A 24747-nucleotide genomic window follows, 5' to 3' on the forward strand; every position below is an offset into this window, starting at 1 on the left:
AATTGTACTGTTCACCCTCCATACAAACCCAGCAGTTTAAAAAGGTAAGTTAGGTTCTAGTTTCTCAGTTATTATTTAAATTTCCTAAATATATCAACAAAACAATTTGCTAACTTATATCACAAGAAAGTTACAGGTAGCAAAATTGAAGTTTTTCTCTGTAGGGTTTGAATCCTAGGTGAAGAATAAAATAAATGAATACCAGTCTTAAAAAATTAAAAGATATTGCAGTTGATGTCTATTTAGAAAAGCACTCTTAACCTTAGCTTAAAGGTCTACTTTGTTAAATATTAAATTGTTAACCAGAAGGACTCATTTGACAAGTCATATTCTCACAGATTTTTTAAAAAGATTATTCCTTTAGCCTTTTGTTGGCACTGTCTAAATCAGACACAGAGTTTACATAAAGATAGAAAAAGCAAGCACAATGTAAAAACTTAAATTCTCCAAAGTTTTAAGTGAACTATGGATTAATGGTATTAGAGCCACAAAGTTTAAGCTAGTTTCCACCACATGATAAAGGTCTTGGCAAAACAAAATTTAAGTGGCTCTACTAAATTGTATTGAGATCTGTTTTGCAAAAGATTTCAACAGAAACATCTAAGAACCTCTGCAAGTGACCTGAACCAGAGAAACAGATCTGCCAGGAAAAGCTGCTCTAAGAACAAGTCCATTCCAGAATGCCTAAGAAGAGAGGTTTTTAAAAACCAGATTAGTACATCAAGACGAGATGTTTTCAGAAACCAGACAACTGCATGAGACATCTGAGCCCTAAGATATGATGAGCTAATGAAATGGACACTGAGAATAGGTTACTAAGAAAGAGACTGAATGTTCACTCTTCTCTCTTATTCCTTCTTCTTATACCACTGTCTGTGTAAGGCCTACTTGCCAAAGGGGACTATTCCCAATGGTTCCTGTCAATGTGTCAATCTCTTTCCCTTCCTCTCCTCCCATACTGTTCCTCTCATTGTAACAGATCTAGGCCTCATTATTAACAATCATTAATGAAGTGTTCAGTGTCTTCAGGTACTTCTGTATCCTGGAAGTCGAGCCTGAAAGGCAGAGAAAGATTTGATGCCATTTGACAATTGGCTTATAATTGAGAGCATTTATACCTCCAAAATTGACAAATGCTACAAATCATGGTTTGATTTGTTGTTTATTGTCTACAGTTAATAAAGTGATGAGGAAAATACTGATAATACAAATTAAACTTGAAGTTGTGCCATGCATACATTTTTTTTTCCTTTGGAGAGCTGATTGTTAAACTTTTACCAGCATGCTCCTGGCTGGACCCAATATTCTAGGGGCTATTCTGTTTCATACTGAGCCAGACAAAGGGAACAAGAGCCTTTTACAAGTATACCACTCTAGTAGGTCACATGAGGTGAGACACTGGGGTTGGCAGAATTCCTTTAAAGTCAAGGGTATACTCCTTGATTTTTGTCAGTCACTTTAGCTATCTCTAACCATCCTCCCCTTTAAAAAGAGGGATCTTTTAAATGATCAAAGGATATGAACAGGTAGTTCTCAGATGAAGAAAGTGAAGCCATCTATAGTCATATGAAAAAAAATGCTCTAAATCACTATTGATTAGAGAAATGCAAATCAAAACAACTCTGAGGTACCACATCATACCCATCAGATTGGCTTACATGACAAAACAGGAAAATGATAAATGTTGGAGAAGATGTGGGAAAATTGGAACACTAATGCATTGTTGGTGGAGGTGTGAAATAATGCAACCATTTTGGAGAGCAATTTGGAACTATGCCCAAACGGCTATAAAAATGTGCATATCCTTTGACCCAGCAATAGCACTTCTAGGGCTGTATCTCAAAGAGATCATACAAATGAGAAAAGGACCTACATGTACAAAAATATTTATAGCAGCTCTTTTTGTGGTGGCAAAGAATTGGAAATTGAGGGAATGCCCATCAATTGGGGAATGACTGAACAAGTTGTGGTATATGAATGTAATGGAATACTATATGCTATAAGAAATGATGAGCAGGTGGACTTCAGAAAAACCTGGAAAGACTTGTATGTACTGATGCTGAGTGAAGTGAGCAGAACCAGGACAACATTATACACAGTAACAGCCACATTGTGCAATGATTGATATTGATAGACTTAGCACTTCTCAGCAATGCAAGGATTTAAGACATCTCCAAAGGTCTAATGATGAAAAATGCTGTCCATATCCAAAGAAAGAACTATGGAGTTTGAATGCAGATCGAAGCATACTATTTGCTATTTTTTCCCATCTGTTTTGTTTTGTTTCCTCTTTCTGATGATTCCTCCTATTGATACTAATTCTTCCTTACAATATCACTAATGTGAAAATATATGTAATAGGAATGTATATGTATAACCTATATCAGATTGCAAGTGTTTTGGGGAGGGGTGAGAGGGAGAGGGAGAAAAATTTAAAACTCCAAAGCTTATGGAAGTGATTATTGATAAATCAAAATAAATTAATTAAAAAAAGAAGGATCTTTTCTAATCAACCTTTGTTTACACAGTACAGATGCCCTCAGGAAAAGTGACAGACCAGCAAAAGATGGCTATAAACTTTGAAGACCAATAGATGGAGGGAAGATTCAGTGTTCTTATTGTTGTGAGCCAAGTTTCCCAGGTGTGTGCTTGGAAGTCAGATAACATTCCTCTACCTACGGAGAGCAAGGGAGGATGAGGAACCTGAGAAATAGAACTGACCATTACCTTTCTAGTTGAGGAAGACTAGTGGAGACAATCAGGTGACCTCTAGCTCCCTAATGGAGCTATCTTTCAAGGCTGTTTTTAAGGAAAAGGAAGGATGGTCAGTCAGCTAATTTGGGTTTACTAAATGCTTAATATATGACAGAAAGTCTGATAAGTGCTAAGGATACAAAGAAAAATGAACTCCTTTCCACAAGGACCACACATTTTAATGAAGGAGAAAAAAAAAATAAGTGATTAAGTACATACAAGCTATGTAGAGAATAGGTGAAAAGTAACCTGAAGGGAAGACACTGGGGTAGGGATAAGGCACTGGAAAAGGTCTGCTGAAGGTGAGATTTAAGTGTACTTTTGAAGGAAGGCAAGAGAATGATGAGGCAGAAGTGAAGGGACAGAGTATTGCAGGTATGGGAGACAGCCAAGGCCAAGGAACAAAGATGGGACATGGCGTATCCTATCAGATGAACTATAAGTAGGTCAGTATAGCTGGAACACAGAGTGTGTGGAGGGGTGTAAAGTATAAGAGGGCTAGAAATCTAGGAAAGGGTCAAGCTATACAGAACTTCAAATGTCAAACAATGGACTTCAATATTAGATCTTAAAGGTAATAGGGAGACACTGGAGCTCATTGTGAAGGGAATGAAATAGACGAAGAGAATAAGTGACTTACTCAAGGTGGCACAACTTGGAGGGATGATACAGAGGTGAAATTAGGGCAAGACAGCCAGGAAGTGCATTGCCTTCCCCTTATATCTCTTCCTCCTGGGCAAAGCTTTTGATCACCAGGACTTAGGTTGCATCCTCCAATATCCTGTGGCTATCAAACCCTTCTTCTGGGAAGATTTGCCAAGCCATTGACGCACTAACTGTTCTGGGGACTTGTAACCCAGGATACACAGAAGAGAAAGAATTTGGGAGTTGGGGGAAGTATAAGTTAGCCACTGAGGCAGGAGAAGCCATTTGCCATCCCCATGCCCTTTATCCTAAAATCAAATGTAGTCATCCCCAGTACTTACCCTTTTCACCCTTTCCTTTATACTGTGCCCTCTGAATCCTCAACTACAATAAACAAATTCTCCCTAATTCTATATTTCTTCTCATATTCCTTTCATCTTCCTTTCGTCACTAGATTTCTTTCAAATATACCATATTTTTGGCACTTGCTCCAAGGGTGGGATGCTTCTCTCACATTCCCTGAGAAAGAGGAGCTGGAAGAAGAGTTGGTATATCCTTTTTTATCAGTGTTCCTTTCAGATTTTCTTTCTACAAGCATCACTCAGTGACCACTTCTCCTTTAAAATTTACTCAGTTTTGTCCATATCTTGGTTCTTGTCCTCTTTAAAACTTCTGGTAGTCATTCTTAATCTTCCCCAATAAATTCAGTACTTGACTCAGTCTTCTCCACTCCTGCTTCTATATCCTTTGGACACTCTCTATCCTCTCAGTTCCTCACCTTCCTCAAATCCCATGGCCTCCTGGCCTTCTTATCCTCATAAGAAGGGATCACTCTACCAATGCTCCCTTATTCCCTGCCCTACCCCCAGCTAGATTTGCCTCCAGTGCCAGAATTCCTAGATGTGGAACTGCATTGACTGTAGCCATTAAGTTGCAAACAAAACCTAGCAAGGAGAAGAAAACTAAGCATGTTCTGTGTGCTGTGCCCTGGGCTCAGTGTCTGCCTGAGACATGTCTATGACTAGCCTCAACTATTACCAACTTAGGGGCAGCTAGTTGGCACAGTGGATAGAGCACTAGTCCTGGATTCAGGAAGACCTGAGTTCAAATGCGGCCTCAGACATATAACACTTACTAGCTGTGTGACCCCGGGCAAGTCACTTAACCCCATTGCCTAACCAAAAAGAAGACAAAAACAAAACAAAACAAAAAAAACAACAACAAAAAAAACAAAAAACAAAAAATATTTATTACCAACTTAAGAAAGCTTGACCAGTATAAGCAATGACCATTCCAGTAATGCTTAGACAGTGGAAATTTATTATAAGAGAAATCAGGGGGAAGAAACACATTTCCCAGAGGGAATATTCATGCAAGGAAAATGGCTCCAAATCCAAGGGAAAAGAACTTGATGGACCCTGGAAGATGCAAAACATTTCATCTCTTCTGACACCAAATACAGCAATTTGTCTCTGACCTTGAAGTCCTTCAAAGAGGAAGAAAATTATAAGAGAAGTTTATCTCAGGAGAAAATGCAGTACAGATGACTACCATCTTTTTTCCCCTGGCCATAAACTGAGGGTTTTGGAAGTTCTGATCTTCTGTCACAGGACCCTCTTCCACTCCTCCCTGACCCTGTCCAACTCCACCCAGACACCACCTACTTCTCAAGCTGAGAACAGGACCTGCTGAGATAGAGAAAAGTTTAGAAACAAGAATCAGGGCATGTATACACATTTCAAAGTCTTAAAATAGTAGAGCTAGATAGATGTCAAAAAACAGAATATCACAACTGGAAAGGACCTTGGAACATAGAATGTAAGAGCCAGATGGGCCCTTGGAGAGCATCTAATCCAACCCCTTCAATTTACAGAGGAGGAAAACTGAGGCCCAGAGAGAATTTTTGGGGTACTTGCCCAAAGTCATACAGTCAAACAGGGGTAGAGCTCAAATTATAACCTAGGCTTCCTGATTCTCAATTCAGAGCTCTTTTCATCCTGAATCCTTGACTGGCTCATGATGGGTCCTTTTCCCAGATGAATAATATCACACTGTGTGAAGAGATTGTGTCTAGAGGAGGTAGGGGAGGAGAAGGGGAGTCTTTATTTTTGACCATTTGTGACTTTTAGTATCTTCTTTGTTATTCCATTTCTGTCATTCTCACCTACTCAACATCCTAAACCTCAAGCTTTCATACCTTATTGGAGTTACTGTCGTTAGAGGATGACATTCCAGCTTCAAGCGACCATTTGAGCTAGGTCCCCTTTCACTAGATCATAGATTTAGAGCTGAAAAGGATCTCAGTGAGTCCAACCCTGTCATTTTACAGATCAGGAAGTGATGCTTAGAGAGTTTAAGTGATTTACCCAGGGTCATGTATTTAGTAAGTGTCTGAGGCAAGAATTGAACCAAGGTCTTCATGACTCCAATCAGTGCTCTAGCTCTGAGGGGCTAGAATTCAGTGTTCTAGATTCTAGGATTCCCCTTTTCCAGAAGAATTCTTTGAAAACCCAAGTAATCAAAGCAGTCTATTTTTGAAAAAGGCAGCTCTTACCTGTTTGGAATAAAGTTGGTCTGCTTTCTGGAAGGTTCATTAATTAGCATTAAGATCATATCCACATATTAATGCATCTGAAAGGAAGAACCATGTCTGAGACCAGGTGGAATCAAGGAGGCTTAGAAGGTCGTGGGGGGGGTGAAGGAAGGGGGGGATTAGAACAGTAAGTGATTAATTATGGGAATTGAGTGAACCACATTGACTCCGTCTTGTGACTCAATTCTGGAGCTAGTTCAGTTTCCTTTCTATTTAATTACAGGTCTAGTCCAATTTCTGTCTTGTTAGAAAACTTTATTCAGTTGTGAGAATTGAAAGAAAACCTTATTTCATTGTTTGAACCTAGCCCTGTGCAGCTGGGAAGCTGGACCACCTTTACCTGCTGCTTAGAGACCTTTACCTAAAGCCCTATGTTATGCTGACCAGAAACTCAGTCAAATCCAAAGATCAATGCAAAGAGTTTTCTCATAATTATACATCTCAAGCAACTCATATGTTTTATCTGAAAACTGGCCCCATACTGAACAATTATCAGTTACTGTTTCCATGTTCCTTTGATTATATACAGTCACTTTGGGGGAGTGGGTTAACTCTTTTTATGATTTCAGGTATTTGTACCTATTATTCTCTCCCTCTCTACTTGGAAAGTCCTTAACCTTTCTTCCAATTAGAAATCAGATCACTTAGTTTTGTATCTTGATTAATTGTTTTCTTTTAATTAAATGATCTTATTTGATTAATTGGGTCCAGCTCTAAGCTGAGGAAAGGGTCCGGTCCTGATTTTTTAGGCAATTAACATGCATTACCTAATAAATTGATATACTTGGAAGCTTGAACCTCTGTTTCCTCAAGTCACTTTGTCTTTCACTCACCACAGGGAGGGGTGGGGTTCCAACTAGGTCTCTAATTGAAAGTGGTTAAAAAGGCATCTGCCAGTTCACTGGAGTTAGGTGCTCTGAAGAGGACAGAATCTGACACAGCTTAGCTATTTTTCAGACCTATTGTTTTTTTTTTTTCACTAGAGACAGCCTGGCTTCATGTTGCTGGTCAGGTTTCAGGACAGAGCATTATTTATGTACTCCAAACCCATTTTTTCACTCACTACATTCATTCATCAGTTAGTCAGTGAGTCATTAATTTTTCTTCGGGAATAATGTGAGATTAGGGACCATGCAATGACCCAGTACTAGAAATCAGGGAACCCTGGAACACAATGGACTGTGTTCAGCTCAATAGGCCTAAGAAGAATGGGGCACCTGGGCCAGGACTTTCCAAGAAATCTCTAGAAGGATAGGGGAAGAGGAACCGAGCTTCTGCTTTTTTTTTATTTTAATTTTTTTAAAACATGCAAGCCCCACTTAGCTCTTAGTCTCTTCATAGCAGATATGGGGAGAGGGAAACTGATTAGAACTAGGAACAGAATTTAACAGATAGTAGCCAATTTGTTCTTGGTGCAAAATCCTTAAAACTTCAGTGCAGCAACAACACAAGAGCCAATAAGTGGCCTGGGTGACTCGGCTCCTTAGAAATAGAAAGGAGAGACTGTGCCAGCAGGGGTGGGGAACCTGCAGCCTTGAGTCCTAGATCCTCAAGGGCAGCCCTTTGATTGAATCCAATCTTCCCAGAACAAATCCCCTTCATAAAAGGATTTGTTCTGTAAAACTTTGACGTGGTCAAAAGGCCACACACTAGGACCTAGAGGGCCACATGTGGCCTCGAGGTTGCAGGTTCCCCACCCCTGCTATGGAAAGGAGACACTTACCCACAAGAGCCGTTTTCAGTTTAACACCTAACTTCGGTAAGCACGTGCTGACTGCCGAGCAGAGCTGAAACACAAACACAGAGGGATGTGTGTGATCCCATTTCCTGAGGGAAAGTGTCACCACCAAGTTTATCTGACCTAAGAGGTGACTAGTCTGCCATCACATGCAAGAGAGACTACAGAATGAATGTCAGAACTCAGAGGAACCTTAGGGATCACTTGTCCCACTCCTTCATTTTTTTTCCAGAGATGAGAAGGGGCTTGTCCAAATTCACACAGCAAGCCAGAGCCAGACAGCTTAGGCTAGAACCCTGGGCTTTGAGTCCTTAGTCTAGGTTTCTTTGTACTGCCCAGAACTTATACTAAAGAAAGGCCTGGAGGAATCTGCACGGGTGCACTTACTGCTTCCTCTACCAGCTCGGGGACCACAGCATTCAGAACGCTTCTAAATACATCCAAGATAGAATTGAGTATCCTGAAAGAAAAAAGACCATGAGGATAGAGTACAATCAACCACTTTCTTGAGGAGTGTGAGGAAGAAGATCCCCTCTGTCCAGAGATGAGAGGCCTTCCATCCTAGTGGGAAATTCAGCTAAGCAGGCCCAAAAGAACTGCCATATGGCCAAGGGTGTCACCAGGTTCAAATGAGATCATTGATGTAAAGCACTTTGCAAATTGTAAAGCACTATGGAAATGTCAGTTATTATTATTGTTAATGTTGATATTATTATTATTGTCGTTAGCCTACAGTTACCAGGCCTCCAGTCTGATAATGATTTCTTTCCCTGAGCTTTCTACTACCCTCCTGCTGAATTCAAACAATATTTATAGAGCAATACAGGGGAGTGCTGGTAAATGTTTAACAACCAGACTGGCAGTAGGGGGGGGTATTCAGAGGGCAGGCATGTATGCTCACATGCTTTTAAGTTTAATCTGTATTATTAATACTTGGCTAAGTCTAGAGACAATCAACAAAATGATAAATCAACCCATGATTTCTATCAATTGCCAATTTCTGAGATGCAAATTCTGACACTGAAAATTTAACAACCAGCTCTCACAGGTCAGTTAGAATTAACTCTAGCACACCCCTACTATGACTTTATGAAGGCTGAGTAACTCAGCAAGACAAACATGATTTAGGACTGAATTTGTATGCTCATGAAGAGCGTCTATCTCACAAAGCAGAACAAGACATCTTGATATATAAGGATAGTCTTTCATTGGATCTACTGCTGGAAAGGACCTTAGTCCTTTGGTCCATCTAGTCTACCCCTTCATTTTGCAGATGAGGAAACTGAGTCTCAGTGGCTCATTCAAGGCCATATAGCTAGTAAGTAGCAGGAATGGGATCTGGAAAATGGTCCTCTGGCTCTGATACAGTGATTTTTTTTTTCTTACTCTATCATGCCGCTTCCAAAAGGAAGCATTGTGGGGGTGAGAGTGGTTCATGTGTATCAGGAGGGGAAAGGGTTAAGCATCATATTTCCATCCTGAACAGTCAGAAGAGAAAGATTGTCCTATGACTTTCTAACCCCAGCCTCAGGCTCCTGCATAGGCTTTATCCCTTTATTTGTATATTTAATAAACATTTACTATATGCCTACTGTGCACAGAATATGATGCTGGGCACTGAGGGAGATGCAAAAGTCCCTACTCTCATGGAGTTCAGAGTCACGTGGGATGTGAATCCTATTATATATCCTATAAGAAAGGAATGAAGAGAAATAGATGCTTGTATAATAATCTCTCAGGTTCTTACAGTGTATTACATTTATGAAGTCTTTTAAAAATCCTTACAACAGCTCTTTAAAGTGATTATTCCTATCCTCCAAAGTCATCAATGATCCTTTAATGGCCGTTAGATCTGGCAATTAATTTAGATTATTAATTAGATTTTATTAATAATTAGACCTTCTCTTTAATTAGATCTTCTCTTTAATACTGTCTTCTCTGTCTCAGTTTTCTTCATACTACTGTCTCTCCTGGTTCTCCTGCTACCTGTCCAACCTCTCCTCAGTCTCCTTTGCTGGATCTTCATCCAGGATCCTGACCACTAACTGTTGGTGTCTCTCAGGGATAAATTCTAAGTCCTCTTCTCTTCTCTCTCTACACTATTTCATTTGGTGATATCAGCTCCCATGTAGTTAATTTGTTACATTTGAAAATTAAGGTAAACTGAAGCACAAAGTTCCAAGCACATTCAATTTATTGGTAAGGCTAGCAATTACCAATAAAAGAGGGTCTCTCAATTTCTCAGTCAGGCAAAAGACCATTTTGTGGGGCTTATTAGCCTCCATATAGTTTTGAGAAGTACAAGAGAACAAAGAAAAGGAAGCATCAGAGATGTAGAACACTACAGTTGTTTGCAGTCTCAAGTATCATAGATGATGAAAACACTGTGATTGCCTGGACATTTTGTGCTAGCAATAATCCCTTCTTCCAATCTGCTGACAGGAAAGGTTGATTAGAGTCCATCTGCTCATTAGTTGAATGGAAATAACAGAGTTTTTGGCACCCACCTGAATTCTATAAAACTTGTTAGTAGGAGAGCAGATACCCTTTAATTGTCCATGGGTATGCAAGAAGGTATAGAGATAACAGCTTTCTTTCAATTAAAGTGGTTTATAGGGAAGCTTACCTTTTAAACTTATCTCAGAGAAGAAAAATAGAGGTCTGAACTCAAGAACTTCTGAACTTGATTCAGAGACAAACCAACATGACTCAGGCAGTTATAGAATAGAACCAATTACAGAATGGAATCAGATAGAAAATAAGTCAATATTTGATTTTCTCAAATTATCATCTCTATGAGGATGATTCTCAGATCTATTTGTCCAGCCCTAACCTCAGGCTTGACCTCCAATTTTACTACTCCAAATACTTATTGGGCATCTCAAACTGATTGTTTCATATCCATCTTAAAACTCAGTATGTCCAAAATTGAACTCATTGTCCTTCAATTCCCCCCTCTTCCTAGACAATACCACCATCCTCTCAGTCAGTTGCATCCTCAACTCCCCAGTCTCTCTCACTTCCCATATCCAAGTCAGTTGTCAAGTTCTGTCATTTCTTTGTATATACTCTCTTCTTTCCTCTGACATTGCTACCACCCTGAAGCAGGCTCTCATTACCTCCTACTTAGCCTGTTGTAATAGCTTGCTGATTGGTCTCCCTGCCCCAAGTGTCTCTCTCCAGTCCATTCTCCACTCAACTACCAAACCGATCTTCCTAAAGTACAATTCAACCATGTCAGCCCCCTCTCCATTCAATAAGCTCCAGTGGTTCCCTTATTACTTCCAGGTAATAAGATATAAAAACATAAAATAAAAAATTTTCTATTTAGCCTCTAAACCTCTTCATAACCCAATCCCTCCTCTCTTTCTAGTCTTCTTACCTTTTAAACTTATCTCAGAGAGGAAAAATAGAGGCCTGAACTCATGAACTTCTGAACTTGACTCAGAGACAAACCAACATGTGCCTACACACACACACACACACACACACACACACGACACTCCATCTCTAGACTCCAAGTATTTTTACTGGTTGTCCCTCATGCCTAGAATGCTCTCCTTCCTGATCTTTATCTCCTGGCTTTCTTCAAGTCTCAGCTAAAGCCCCACTTTTTTCAAATAAGTCTTTCACAGTCCTACTTAAACCTAGTGCCTTTACTCTGAGACTACTCCAAATTTATCTGGTATACATCTTATTCATGAATAGTCGTTTCATGTTGTCTCCCCCATCATTAGAACTCCTTGAGAGCAGGAACTATGCCTTGACTTTCTCTGTATCCTCAGTACTAAACATAGTGCCTGGCATGTAGTAGGTGCTTAATAAGTGCTTATTGAATAGGAAAATGAAATTCTGAAATGGAAAGTCTTTTGCTGATACTCCAATTGAGAGAGATAGTTCTGTAACTAGAACCCAGATTTTCTGACTCCTAGAATACCTAGTTTCCTTCAAAGATCAGTTCAAGGTCACTTGTTATCCAAGAGTGTTCCTGGTACCTTCCCTTCCCCTTCCCCTTTGCTCCCCCCCAATTATTAATACTTTCCTCCACCAAATTACCTTGTATTTATTTTGTATATACTTATACATACTCATGGACTTCCCTATGCAAGGAGGGCATGAGACTGTTTGCTGTCTGGTTTTGTATCTCAGGTGCCTATACAGAATTGTTGTTGTTATCCTCTGCTTCCATATCCAGTGCCTGTCACAAGTTGTTTGTTGTTGTTTTGGCCAGGGAGACACCAAAGGTGGATGAGCAGCCAGGGAAAAAGGCTCCAAAAGCCCTCACACCAGAGGTGCTAGTCTTCCTTGAACACCCGACATATCCCACCCTATCTCAAGTAGGCACTTAATAAATGCCTGGTGCTTGATTGATTTCTCCACTTTTTTTTTTAACACACACACACACACATATATGTAATAAAATTTCATATAATTTATATTGTTTATATGATATAATTTAGGATTATATTATGTTATATATATAACTATATATTATATATAATGTTATATTATGATATATATGTATATCATATAACTCATACAAAATAGTTACAATTACCCCTCACTCAAGACCTTACAACTTTCAGTCTTCTCTGGATGTAAACATTTCACATGGATCTCTATCCCAGCACTGAAATCCCCTTATCTCTGACTCTTGTCCCTTTTTGTTGTTGTTATTGTTGTTGGGGGAGGTAATTGGGGTTAAGTGACTTGCCCAGGGTCACACAGCTAGTAAATGTCTGAGGCCAGATTTGAACCCAGGTCCTCCTGATTCTGTACTCTATCCACTATGCAACCTTTTTTTTAAATCATTCCCTTCTTTGTAAGAAAATACATCTTTTTCTGCTCCCTAACTTTTAAATAACTAACTTTTTAATAGCGTTTCTATATCTTACTTACAGAACCACCTTTCCCAAATACATCATTTCATAGTGCATCTCTTATTGGAAACCTTTCTTGACTAAGCTAGGAGAAGCTCATATCTCCAATTAGATTTTGAACCCTGTGTGGATTAAATGGTGCAATTAGGATATGAACCCAGGTCCCTTGTCACCCAGGATCAGGTTCCATTTGACACCAGGCTGAATTGGACTAAAAAGAATGGAAACAAATTACCATCCCCACCAAATATGGGAATTGGCTGCCCACGATGAGCACCACGAAGCTCTTTGATGACTCACCTACTATGAGTTTTGACTTGTAAACTGACAAAGTCAGTGTTACAATTCTGAATGACCAGGTAACCATCTTCATTTTCATCCATTTCTGTTCCAATCTGAAATTTGTTGTTCACTTCTATTACGAAGCCAATATTTCCAAGAAACTTTCTGAAGAAAGAAAATATAGTTTGGAGAGATAGAACTCTATTATTTATAGAAACCGATCATGGGGTAAAATCAGAGAGCTGGGTTAACTCAACAGTCCTGCCCACCAAACCCAAAAGAGGAATGCAGCAATGAACATAGGTAGCTCCTCTCTTTAGACTCCTATTGAGATTTGTCTTTGCCAATACCTCATGATTTCCAAAGCACTTTGAAATCTACATAACCTATTTTTTTCAGCCAGTTGCCCCCTCTGTCATCTCTCTTCTCACTCTCTCTCTCCTCCTACTCCTCTCTCTCTCTCTCATTTTTTCTCCTGCTATCTCTGTCTCTATCTTTCTCTCTCCTCCCTTTCTGTCTCTCTGTGACTCTCTCTTGCTCTATCTTTTTCTATCCATCCATCTCTTTTCTTCTCTCTTTCCTCCTCTCTTTCTTTCCTCCACCTCTTTCTTTTTCTCTCTCCTCCTTTTCCTCTTTTTTTCCTCTCTCACTCTTACTCTCTCTTTTTCCTTCTCCCTCCCTTCTCCACTCTTTCTGTCTCTCTCTGTCTTTCTTTTTTCTCACTCCCCATCCTCTCTTTCTTTTTCTGTCTTTTTCTGTCTGTCTGTCTGTCATCTGTAATTTCTCCTTATATTCTGGTTCTCTCATTGCTATCTACAAGCATGACTTAAAAAAAAAAATCATGGGACCCGTTTCTACCCACAAGTTATCTTCCTCTATCTCTCCTTTTATCAAGAAGTCAAAATCCTTGAAAAAGTTGTTTGAACTTATCACCTTCATCTCCTCTCCTGTCATTCTCTTCTCCACATTTCCTAATCTGGTTTTGACTGAAACTTCCTCTTCTCTTCATTCACACAGCTACCATTCTAATTCAGGCCAATAGAGCTTCTCACCTGAACTGTAGCAGGAGTCTCCTACCATCCTTCCCTCCTCTCCAATCCATTATTCACACAGCTGCCAAAATACTTTTTTTTTAAGTACAATTCTGACAGCCTCAGTCCATCCCTTAACGAATTCCATTGGGATCCTTATTAACTATAGGGGCTACTCTGCTACTTAAGACACTTTTCAACTTGACCCTAACCTACCTTTTTAGCCTTGGGACACATTGCTCCCTTCCATGTAGCCAATCTGTACTTCTTGGTCCTCATCCACAATATTACATCTCCCATCTTCAAGGCTTTACACTGGCTGATCCAAATGTGTGACAGGCATTCCCTTCTCATTTCCCTTTCTTAGATTTCCTAGTTTTCTTCAGGATCACCTTCTACAGGGAGACTTTCCTAATCTCCCAGCTATTAATACCTTCCCCTCAAATCATATGTAATTCATATATATTTCTATATGTACATGTTGTCTCCATTGGCTAGACTCAAAACTCCTCAAGTTCAATGACTGTTTTTACTTTTGTCTTGGTGTCCTCTGCATCTAGCCCAGTGCCTGACATATAGAGGTACTTTATAAATACTTGTTGGTTCATTGATTGAACTCCATAAAAAAGATGAGAATGAAATTATATGATAATAAAAGAATAATAGCAATGATTCACATTGACCTACTGTTTTACAATTTACAAAGTATTTTTTTCACATCTGTCATGAACCATCATAATCATAGGTAGCTGGCTTACTTTTGCTGATACATCATTCATTTCACTGAATGGAGATTTTAAAACTTAGAAAGATCACTCACATATTTGCTTCCATATCCAAGGTTGTAGGGAATGTTGCTAATAGCTGATGTCTGTCTTCACTTTGTGTAATATTGATATCAAAGATCTGAGCCTTTATAACTTTAATCCTAAACAGAGAAGTCACATTAAAGGACAGAGGTCAATAATTCACATTCTTCACCAAATCTAACCCTTTCCAAAATAAACTACTCCCATATTTAGCTCTCTGTCAGACAAAGGCAAGGGAGAATGAGAGAAGGGAAGGTATTTTCAACTAAAGAACCAAAGATTCTGAACCTTGACATCAATTCTGAATTTTGGCACAGATTCTGAACCTTAACATTGTCCTTCAAGTAATTCTCTTCTCCAGCTTGATGGTAGGATTCTGGCCTAATCAGATCTGACCTAATCAGAAGGTCCAATTGACAATATCCTTCCCAATTCATTGCAACCACTCACCCTAAACCATGAAGGTGAGACTGGACAACTATAATAAATTGACCCAGCAATATACTGTACTCAGGGGCAAGGATGGCATGTGATTTCTGTGCTTATTTGGTCAAGTCAAGTGGCTTGCTCCAATGTACCCAACGTATTAGTAATAGAGCCAAGATTAGAACTCAAGTCCTTTAACTTCTATTTCTAGATTTGTTCCTCTACAAAGAGTTGCTTTTTGTTTCAAGAATTTATTGGAGAGGGGTGAATCATTAAAAAGACATTCTTATTTTCCCACCTTCAAGGACTATCACCTTTTTATCACCACTTAATCAGTCAAGTATTTATGAAGTACTTATGGTGGTCCTAGCTGTTTGCAAGGCACTATCAGTGATACAAGGCCAGGAGAAGCCATCATCCTGGATTTTATGACACTTATAATGTAGGTGAGGAAAGGAAATAATATCTAGGAAATAATGATAATTACAGAGTAGGACCTTTTGTGTTCTAATGTCCAGTCCAGTTTCCACATGAAGTTCTGCACAGGGCAGTAGAAGTTCAGGTGGGATGGAGTCATCTTTGAGGTTAGAGTATTGATTCAATAAGAATATCAGTAAATGATGATGACGGGTCTATGGTTCTTGGACAGAGGACTGGACTAACTATCAGGATAGGATCTGAGAGGTGGGGGAAGTGGGAAGGCTCCAACAGAACCCGTACCAGGTTTTCAATTGATCCTATTTTGCAACTGATTCTAATATGTATAACTACCTAAGCTGTTTTCTCTGTCTCTGAGTGAAGAAACTTATGAATTCAAAAGTTCAATCTTCTTCTCTCAACTAAATGCAGAAGTTCAGTTTTCCTATCAATCACTTTTAATTAAAGGAAAACTGAGCAAATACAAAAGTCAGTCACTTTTAATTGAAGAAAAACTCTGAGCTAAGTATAAAAGCTTGGTGGTCTCATAAAAGACTTTAATTCAAAGGGAACTGTTATCTCAGCACCATCTGCAAATCACTTCATATCAAGGAAACTTATTATCTTCTATATCATTAACTATCCTGCGTTCAATTCCAGGACATCCGTTGCTATCTCTATCAGCTAGCATGGTGCCATTCCAGGAAATATGCTGTCTCTAGATGTTTTTGTATAGCTATTTTTTTTTGGAGGAAATTTGATATCTACCTAGTTATTCCTACAACATCCAGGTGGGCAATATTAGTGGACATTGTCAAGATGGAAGGAAGAGTTGTTACCAGTCCACAATCCAGACTTTCAACCAATCATATTACCCCTACCCCCATGTTGCTGTCAGTCCTTTAACAAATCATATGTTTCCCCCACCTACCAACTTCTGATCTTTTTTCTATGCTTATCAAAAGGGGCTGCCTCTCATCCTCAACATCTTTTGGCTTGCTGAAGAAGCTATTGACCTTCTTTATTAGTAGATTCACAGTTTACCAATAAATTGACAGAACTAGGAGCTTTATACCTACGGCTACCTTACTTTCAATCATGATAGAGGCCTTGGACCCGCAGCCATGGATGACTAAAACAACAACTATATGACACTGCTATGGAAACAATCTATCTTACTTCACCTAGTATATAGTAAGAGTATAATAACAAATTCTTGTTTCCTTCTTTCTTTGCTTCTTTTGCTGATGGTTGAGAATACTCTCATGGGTCTCCAGGCTATAATGTTACTCTGGTCCTTTCCAAGGGAATAATGTTATATTGTGGATATAGTATGTTGAGTATTTTTTTCTTTTTCTTTTTTTTTTGAGGCAATTGGGGTTAAGTGACTTGCCCAGGATCACACAGCTAGTAAATGTCAAGTGTCTGAGGCTTGATTTGAAGCCAGGTCCTCCTGACTCTAGGGTCAATACTCTATCCATGAGTATTTTTTTCTTTTGATTGTTTTTAACCAACATTTCTTCTCTGCCCTCACATGATACTCTAGAACATATACCTAGGGCCATCTCTAGGTCAATTTAGTCCTTCAGAACTATAAACACTTTCTTTGGAGGAGAGCAAAGATTTTAACTTTGCCCCACCTACACGCTTGCCTCCCTGACCCTGCATTTGTCCTTCCCCTTCTCTTAAAGTCAGGCCCTGCTTTAAGCTGCTCTATCCTCTCACGCAGCCTTCCCCTGACTTAACCTATACAATCTAGAATCCTTGTCACTGCCTGGGACTATCGGGTTCCCACATTTGGGTCTGAGACTAGACAATTAGTACAGTGAACTTACGAAGATAACTCCAGGTCAAAAAACTTGCCATCCATTCCTGCATGCAAATTTCCAAGCAATCCACCTTGAATAGCATGCACAGCCTTCATGAAGGAGAGTTTCTTAAGATTTCTGGGAGTATTTGTGTTCAACAGTTGACTGTGTAAACCTGTAAATAGTTTCAAGAATCAGCTAGTCTTAGGTTTAACTCTTGCTTATAGAAGAATAATCTAGCATAGAGACAAAAGAACTAGGTCTAGAGTTAGGACCTGGGTTTGAACCCAGCTCTGCTACTTACTACCTATATGGTCTCAGGCAAATTTGGTGCCCTCTCTGAGTTTCAGATTTCTCATCTTGAAGGGTTGGACTGAACAATTTCCCTCATAGCTCTTAAGCCTACAATCTCATAAAAATATGAATAGGTTGGCCTAGTTTATTAATGGAAGAGTGATGGCCCACAGGCTGAGCTGAGCAATGATGGAAATTCATCTCTGTCCTCACCAAATCTTCCAAAACTCAACAATCACAGCACCTTTAAATCCCCTCCTGTCCTAAATCCTACATTCATTTTGTTTCAACCAATAGAAATCTATCTATCTTTCCCCTTTGAAATGGCAGAAACTAGGCATAGATCAAAATCTCAGAGATCTCTCCCTGAGAGGCAAGGGTTGTCTCATTTTTTATTTTTGTAACACCAGCACTGAGCACATGGCTTGATACATAATAGGTATTTAATAGATGTTTGTTGCAGCACTTTTTGTGGTAGTGAAAAAAAAAACTGAAACAAAGCTGATACCTATTTTGAAGGAGGCAACTAGGTGGTACAGTGGATAGAATGCCAGGCCTGAAGTCAAGAAGACTCATCTTCCTTAGTTCAAATCTAGTCTTAAAGACTTACTAGGTGTGTGACCCTGGGCAAGTCACTTTGCCCTGTTTCCTCACCTGTAAAATGAGCTGGAGAAGGAAATGGCAAACCACTCCAGTATCCTTGCCAAGAAAACCCCAAATAGGGTCATGAAGAGTTGGACATGACTTAATGAAAATTTGAGGAGAAATGGATAAACAAATTTTAGTGCATTATGTAATATAATTGTCATAGAAATGAATATGACTAATACAAGCATCCTCTTCTTCCAGATTTGTCTGCTACTTTTGACACTGCCAACCACTCTCTTCTCCTCATTATTCTTTCCTCTCTAGGTTTTCATGACATTGCTCTCTTGGCTCTCCTCCTACCTGCCTGACTGTTCCTTCTCTGTTTCCTTTGCCAATTTTCATCCAAATCATGCTCACTAACCATTGGCGCCCCTGAAGACTCTGTCCTTGGCTTTCTTCTCTGCTCCCTCTATACTATCTTGTTCAATGATTTCATCAATTTATATCAATCATCATCTCTGAGAGTATGATTCCAAGATCCATATATCCAACCTTAGGCTATATCTTGGCCTCCAGGCTCATATTACCAACTGTCTTTTGGCTACCTCCTCCAAAATAGGTATCAGTTTTGTTTCAATTTTTCACAGCCATAAAAATGCTGCAACAAATCTATGTCACTCTCTTACTCAATTGTTGCCAGCAACTAAGAGTCACACCTGACAGGAGAGCGTGAACTGAAGAAACATGGGCCAGGTGGGTCAGCAAAGACTGAACCGTTTATTCATCTGAGGGTCACAGCATATATAGGAAAAGTTTTCCCTTGTGTGGGAAAACTATGCATATTCTGTAACTGTTACTGATAACCTTTCAAGGATCAGAGCTTGGTAAAAAAAATAATTTCAGGACATACATCAAAGGAGCATACAATAAAAGTATCAAGAAAAAAGGATTACATCATTTTAAACAAATGGTTACAAGATAGAGATTAACAGTCAATTAACAGGCCTTGACAATCATTCTCAGGGCTGTCTCAGGTTCTTATCTCAAAGTATGTGACTAGTCCTCCCTAGTTTGCCACATGTTATCCCTCATGCCAGACTGTTATTGTGTCATAGTCGGGCAGTTCTAGGAGCCCCTTAATGAATAGGAGAGTGGTGAGCCAACATCCTGATAAAGTGAGCCCTTGAAGGTAAGAACAGGCAGGAGTTAAATTCCAACCTGAATTCTTTAACCCTTTTCTGGACTGATCAGAGCTGGCCCTCTACACTCAATAAACTCCAGAGGCTCCATTTTACCTTCAAGATCAAATAAAAGATCCTCCCTTTGCCATTTAAAACCCCTCTCAACCTAGCCCCTTCCTATTTTTCCAGTCTTCTTATGCTTCACTCCCCTCCATGTACTCTACCATTCAGCGACATTGGCCTTCTTGCTCTTCCTGGAATATGATATTCAATTTCCTTACTCCCTGGCTTTTCACTAGCTGTCTTTTCCACACCTGGTATTATCTCCCTCTTTACCACCACTTGTTGACTTTCTTGACTTCTTTCAAAATTCAACTCAAACTCTGCCTTCTATAGGTGCATGTCATCTCCTCCATTAGAATATGAGTTTCACAAGGGCACAATCCCCGTCTTTGCTTTTGCATCCCCAAGGCTTAGCATAATGCCACACATAGTCAGCTCTTAGTAAAAGATTAAAAAAATCAAAGTAACATTATTAATTAACAACAGAACAATCTAAACCAAACACTACCAAATTATAATGACTAAGTGTATCCTCAAAGAGGAGAAATGAGAATATAACTACCTCCCTTTCTTTCAGAGGTGGAAGGGATCCTAAGAGTTGGAGATATTATATGTAATGTTGGACTTGCTTATGTATCAGTTAGTTTTGTCAAACTGTTTTTTCCCTCTCTATTTAAATTTTTGTCATTAGGGGTGGTTCTCTGGCAGACAGAGTGAGTTATATTGGGATATATAGGTGATGTTAAAAAACAAAAGATTTATATTGAATTGCTAAGGACCTCAGCCAGAGTCTATCGTTTATTTTTGAGTGACTATATTTTCCAAATCGTTACGCATGGAAATGAGGATATTCATGTCTCTCCACTGCTCCTATAGCCCCAGGGCAATGAGGCAGTGAGGCAATGAGGGGGTAATGGTTCAGACTTACAGTAGAAGTAGGAGATTAAAATTGAAGATGCTCCTTGATATGAAAAAGATAAGAATTCATATTACAAAAATCTATTCTTCAAATAGCTCCCAAATGTGTGAAGGGTTAAGGGAATGCCCAGAATCCCTGTAATCTACAAGTTTGATGAGGCAAGACCTGGGTCATTGGAAAACAGAAATTAGCTCTAAGAGCAAGGAGCAGGCTATGTTATCTGACAGTTACACTTTATGGAATAAAGGTCTCATTTTGTCAGGTGGTGGTGATGAAATGATTATTCTTCTAGGCAGCTAGGTGGCACAGTGGATATATGAGGTTCAGAAGTTGAGGGGTGCTGGAACCCCAAAATAGTGACACACAAGTCCTGCCAAAATGAATTTGACCCAAGCCTTCTTTCAGCCAAAGACAAGATTTATTAAAGATCCAACATATTGGCCAGACTCTTAAGGAATCTAAACATTTGCGATGCTCTTATTGACAAGTGGTCACCTTAATGGTGATCAAGATGGATCTTATATATAGAAAGACTGTGGGAGGGATCTAGGAGTGACCAAGTACTTTGGGGTGCCTGGAGGAAGGGTCTGAGAGAAAGGGTATCTTAATGGGAGTGGTCAGTAGGCTGGGTGACTGGAGGTCAATAGATAGGGTCTAGGGTGGGAAGTGGGGGGCATCCAGAACTAACAGACAATGGAGGACTGGGCTAAATTAAGGATAGCTGAGAATTAGGAGATCGTGTGTAGGGGATAATGAAAGGCTAGTTGATAGGATTATAGCCTCAGGCAAAAGCTAGAGACTTCCTTGGTCAAGTGGGAGTTCAAGGAGAGTCCAAGGTGGAGTTTATCTAGGGCCCATAGATAAATGGGACTCAAATTCCTTTTGGGGTAAGGGGTAAAGATCTCAGCTTGGGTCCATACCCCATCAGATAGAGTGCAAGGCCTGAAGTCAAGAAGACTTACCTTCCTGAGTTCAAATCTAGCCTCAGACTCTTACTAACTGTGTGATCTTGGGTAAGTCACTTAACCCTGTTTGCCTCAGTTTCCTCATCTATAAAAAGAGCTGGAGAAGGAAATGACAAACCACTCCAGTATCTTTGTCAAGAAAACCCCAAATGGGGTCACAAGGAGTCAGATACAATTGACCAACAATAACCTCTAAGCCAGGGGTGGGGAACCTGAGGCCTTGAGGCCACATGTGGGTCCTTGGGTGTGGCCTTTTGACTGAATCTAAGTTTTACAGAACAAATCCTTTTATTAAGGGGATTTGTTCTGTGAAGTTTGGCTTCAGTCTAAGCTATTATAGCAGCAGTATAGGTAGAGATATGGAAAGGATTTACAAAGGTATATGGTCACAGGAAAATGTGTTTGGAGCCAATGGGGACCTTAGTGGTCTTCTAACCAATACTTCTTTTGTAGATGAGGCAGGTAGGTGGCTCAGTGGATAAAGTACCAGGCCTGGAGTTAAGAAGACTTCAGTTCATATCTGGGCTTCAATCACTAATAAGCTGTGTGACCCTGGGCAAGCCACTTAACTTATTTGACTCAGTTTCCTCATCTGTAAAATGGCGATAGTAATAGCACTTACTTCCCAGGATTATTGTGAGGACTAATTGAGACAATCATTTTAAAGTGCTTAGTATAGTGCCTGGCACATAGTAAGTGCTATACAAATCTTAGCTATTATTAGATGAGAAAACTGACTGATTAATTGCTTAAGGTCAAACAAATAGTAAATGGTAGTACTGGGATTAGAAGCCAGTCTTTGATTCCACATCCAGGGCTCTTTCCTCTGTATCACATTATCTCTATAAATCAATCTCATTTTAGGGGGCATAGTGAGGGGAAATGACTTAATAAAGATCTATGGGTAATTAAGTAGTAGACTCAAGAAATGAATTGATTTCTCAATTACTTTTTTCCCCTCTATATCCCATTGTCACCGATTGGTAGATACTCTCAAAAAAAGAGATTCTAATGAATCTCTAATTCAACTACAGTGCTCTACCATGCCTTGCACCTCTCAAAATTCTTATGAGTTTTGGAGAATAGGTTATGTCAATCCATTTTAAATCCCTGCCCACTCCACATATCACACATGTCTTTTACTACTACTAGCCTTCCTTCTAGTGAGCTTTTCATTTCTGGCCACAAATCACCTGAGGATCACTAGTTGGTACTGGGTCAGATGGTAACTTACTGGTAGCTGTTTTTAAGAGTAAGTTTGCCCGTGCTGATGCTTCTGCTTGAACAGGTACTTTTGCATGTGGATGAGCCAGGATTGGCTTGTGTCTTTTTGGGTAGGCTGAGCTCTGTGTGAGCAGTCCATAGAAGAGAACAAGCCCCCAAATCTTAAGCATCTTCCTTCCTGATATAAAAAGAATTAATTAAAAAAACATTTTAAAAAATATTTTCCCCAAAATAAAATATGAAGTAAATATGAGATTTCCCCTCCAGACTTGCTTGTAATGGTCAGAATACTTTAAATAATTTCACTGTTATTTCCATTCAGAGACAGGTTTAAAGAATAAAATTAATGTGAATGAAGAAGAAAAGAAATGCACCCCCCCCACACACACACACCAGAGACAAAAACTCCTCCAGCCCAAAAGAGTTTTTTGGTTAGGGTCCCACAGAGTATGTTTGAAGGAAGATAAGGTGAGATTTGATACTCATTGGTTTGGTCCAAACCCACAAATGCCATGTTTCTCCATATAAACTGTGAGAAAGGTCCCTTATTTTGTCTCTTTCTAAATCCATATATGCACATGTGCAGTCCCTGGCACGTTGTAAACACTTAATAAATTTCCTTCTTCTCTCCCTCCTTTCCTACCTTTCTTCCTTTCTTCTTTTCCAACTTGTATAAATCCTCTGAGATGCAGCATGATGTAGAAGATAGCAAGCCAAACTTGAAGCCAGGAAAATCTGAGTTGAAGTCCCATCTCTGACACATTCTGGCTATGCAAACCCTAGGCAAGTCACTTAATCTCTTGGTACTATCCTTCACCTCACCCTTTATCAATGAACTCACAGACCCTGTCCCCCCAACAAATCTTCTAGGCTGAAATTTCATGTCTCTTCAAGGCTGGGCAAGTTATCACTCCCCTTCCTTTGTGCTAAAATCATACATGCTTCCTCTGGTCACCTTCAGATGTTTTAGGTGCCTGTCTCTTTTGGACCTTCTCTAGCACCTTTTATTACCTCCTGAGTTGCACACACAGAAGCAGTATGTACGGTTTGAGGGAAAGAGCCTAAAGCTGGTTGGAACTCAGCTTCTAGCCCCAGTTCAGTCAGAAACTTGCTGCATATTCTACAATTGTAATTCTGCTTCCAGCTCTGACATTCTAGGTTTTCAGGCACAGGATCTCCCACTCCAAGGTCTAATTCAAGACATCAGAGCATAAAGCTTTTGGTTTTGCTACCAAGATTTTTCTGACATACATACCCAGCAAGGGTTTGGACCTTTGTCAAAACAGGTGGTTGACCTGAATAGGTTTAGTTCCATAAGGCATATACTTTAGTATTCTTTGGAAGCAATCCTATTTAATGACTTCTAAATGTAGCAGTTTTATACTTTATCTCTAGCATAAAATTATTCCTTATCTCCAAATATCCTCCCCTTTCATATATCCATCTCTGAACTGAGAATGAGATGAGAACAGAATGTTAAAACTGAAAGAAACCTGAGACTCTGTCTAGTTCTAGTACAATCTTCTCATTTTACAATGAAGAAATTGAGGACCAGAGAGGGGAAGGGACTTTATTTGGATAACTCTATGTAATTTATAAAGCACTAATATTGGTCAAACAAGCCAGTCAGTCAATCAAAAAGCACTTGTTAAATACCTGCTATGAGCAAGGCACTGCGTTAAAGGATAGGGATACAAAAAGGTCAAAAACAGCCCTTGTCCTCAAGGAGCTTACCAATATATATTAAAAGCAAATGTACATTTCCTTAGAAATTTATAAACCCTGTTTGATTTTAAAATAGACTTACTAAGATTGGTCATAGAGCAAAAGAAAAATCCTTTAGGAGATATTCCTGATTCAGCCTACTATTCCAACCTAGGAAACAGAGGCCAGCAGAGATTTGGGGGAGGGAGGTCTTTAAAGGGCCCCCCAGGGATTTAAGCAACAAAGAGGCTTCCTGCCTTAGCCCCTGGACCTCCACAGGTAAACTCTATCAAGGAAGGTAGGGCTGGGCTGATGGGTCTCACCTGGATCTCTCTGAGGAGTTTCAGCAGGAATCCAAGCTCTCCTTCTCTACCTCCTCCTGTCAATCTCTGCACAGGAGGGCCCTTATATAGCAAGAACAGCCAG

The 24747-nt window shown here is 39.6% G+C and overlaps 1 protein-coding gene across 1 annotated transcript; it reads right to left on the bottom strand.

Annotated features, from left to right (window-relative positions):
- Positions 1-4699: 4699 nt before the first annotated feature.
- On the bottom strand, positions 4700-24747 carry LOC114046816. The gene is made up of 9 exons (XM_027867353.1): positions 24645-24747; positions 22628-22795; positions 17411-17558; positions 14744-14851; positions 12911-13057; positions 8118-8190; positions 7716-7779; positions 5954-6030; positions 4700-4885 (listed from the first exon to the last, which is right to left on the bottom strand). The coding sequence occupies exons 2-8, from the start codon at positions 22785-22787 to the stop codon at positions 5993-5995; spliced, it is 738 nt and encodes a 245-aa protein (XP_027723154.1). The 5' UTR covers positions 22788-22795; positions 24645-24747; the 3' UTR covers positions 4700-4885; positions 5954-5992.

This window comes from Vombatus ursinus, unplaced genomic scaffold, assembly GCF_900497805.2.
Source record: "Vombatus ursinus unplaced genomic scaffold, bare-nosed wombat genome assembly UNPS02014786.1, whole genome shotgun sequence".
Classification (NCBI taxonomy): Eukaryota; Metazoa; Chordata; class Mammalia; order Diprotodontia; family Vombatidae; genus Vombatus; species Vombatus ursinus.

Excerpts from the sequence above, each read along its gene's own strand:
- LOC114046816 (XM_027867353.1), bottom strand. The coding sequence starts at position 22,787 with ATGCTTAAGATTTGGGGGCTTGTTCTCTTCTATGGACTGCTCACACAG. Across the intron at positions 8,191-12,910 it reads CAAGTCAAAACTCATAGTAG|GATACTCAATTCTATCTTGG; the intron begins GTGAGTCATCAA and ends TTTTTCTTTCAG. Across the intron at positions 7,780-8,117 it reads CCGAGCTGGTAGAGGAAGCA|CTCTGCTCGGCAGTCAGCAC; the intron begins GTAAGTGCACCC and ends TTTGTGTTTCAG.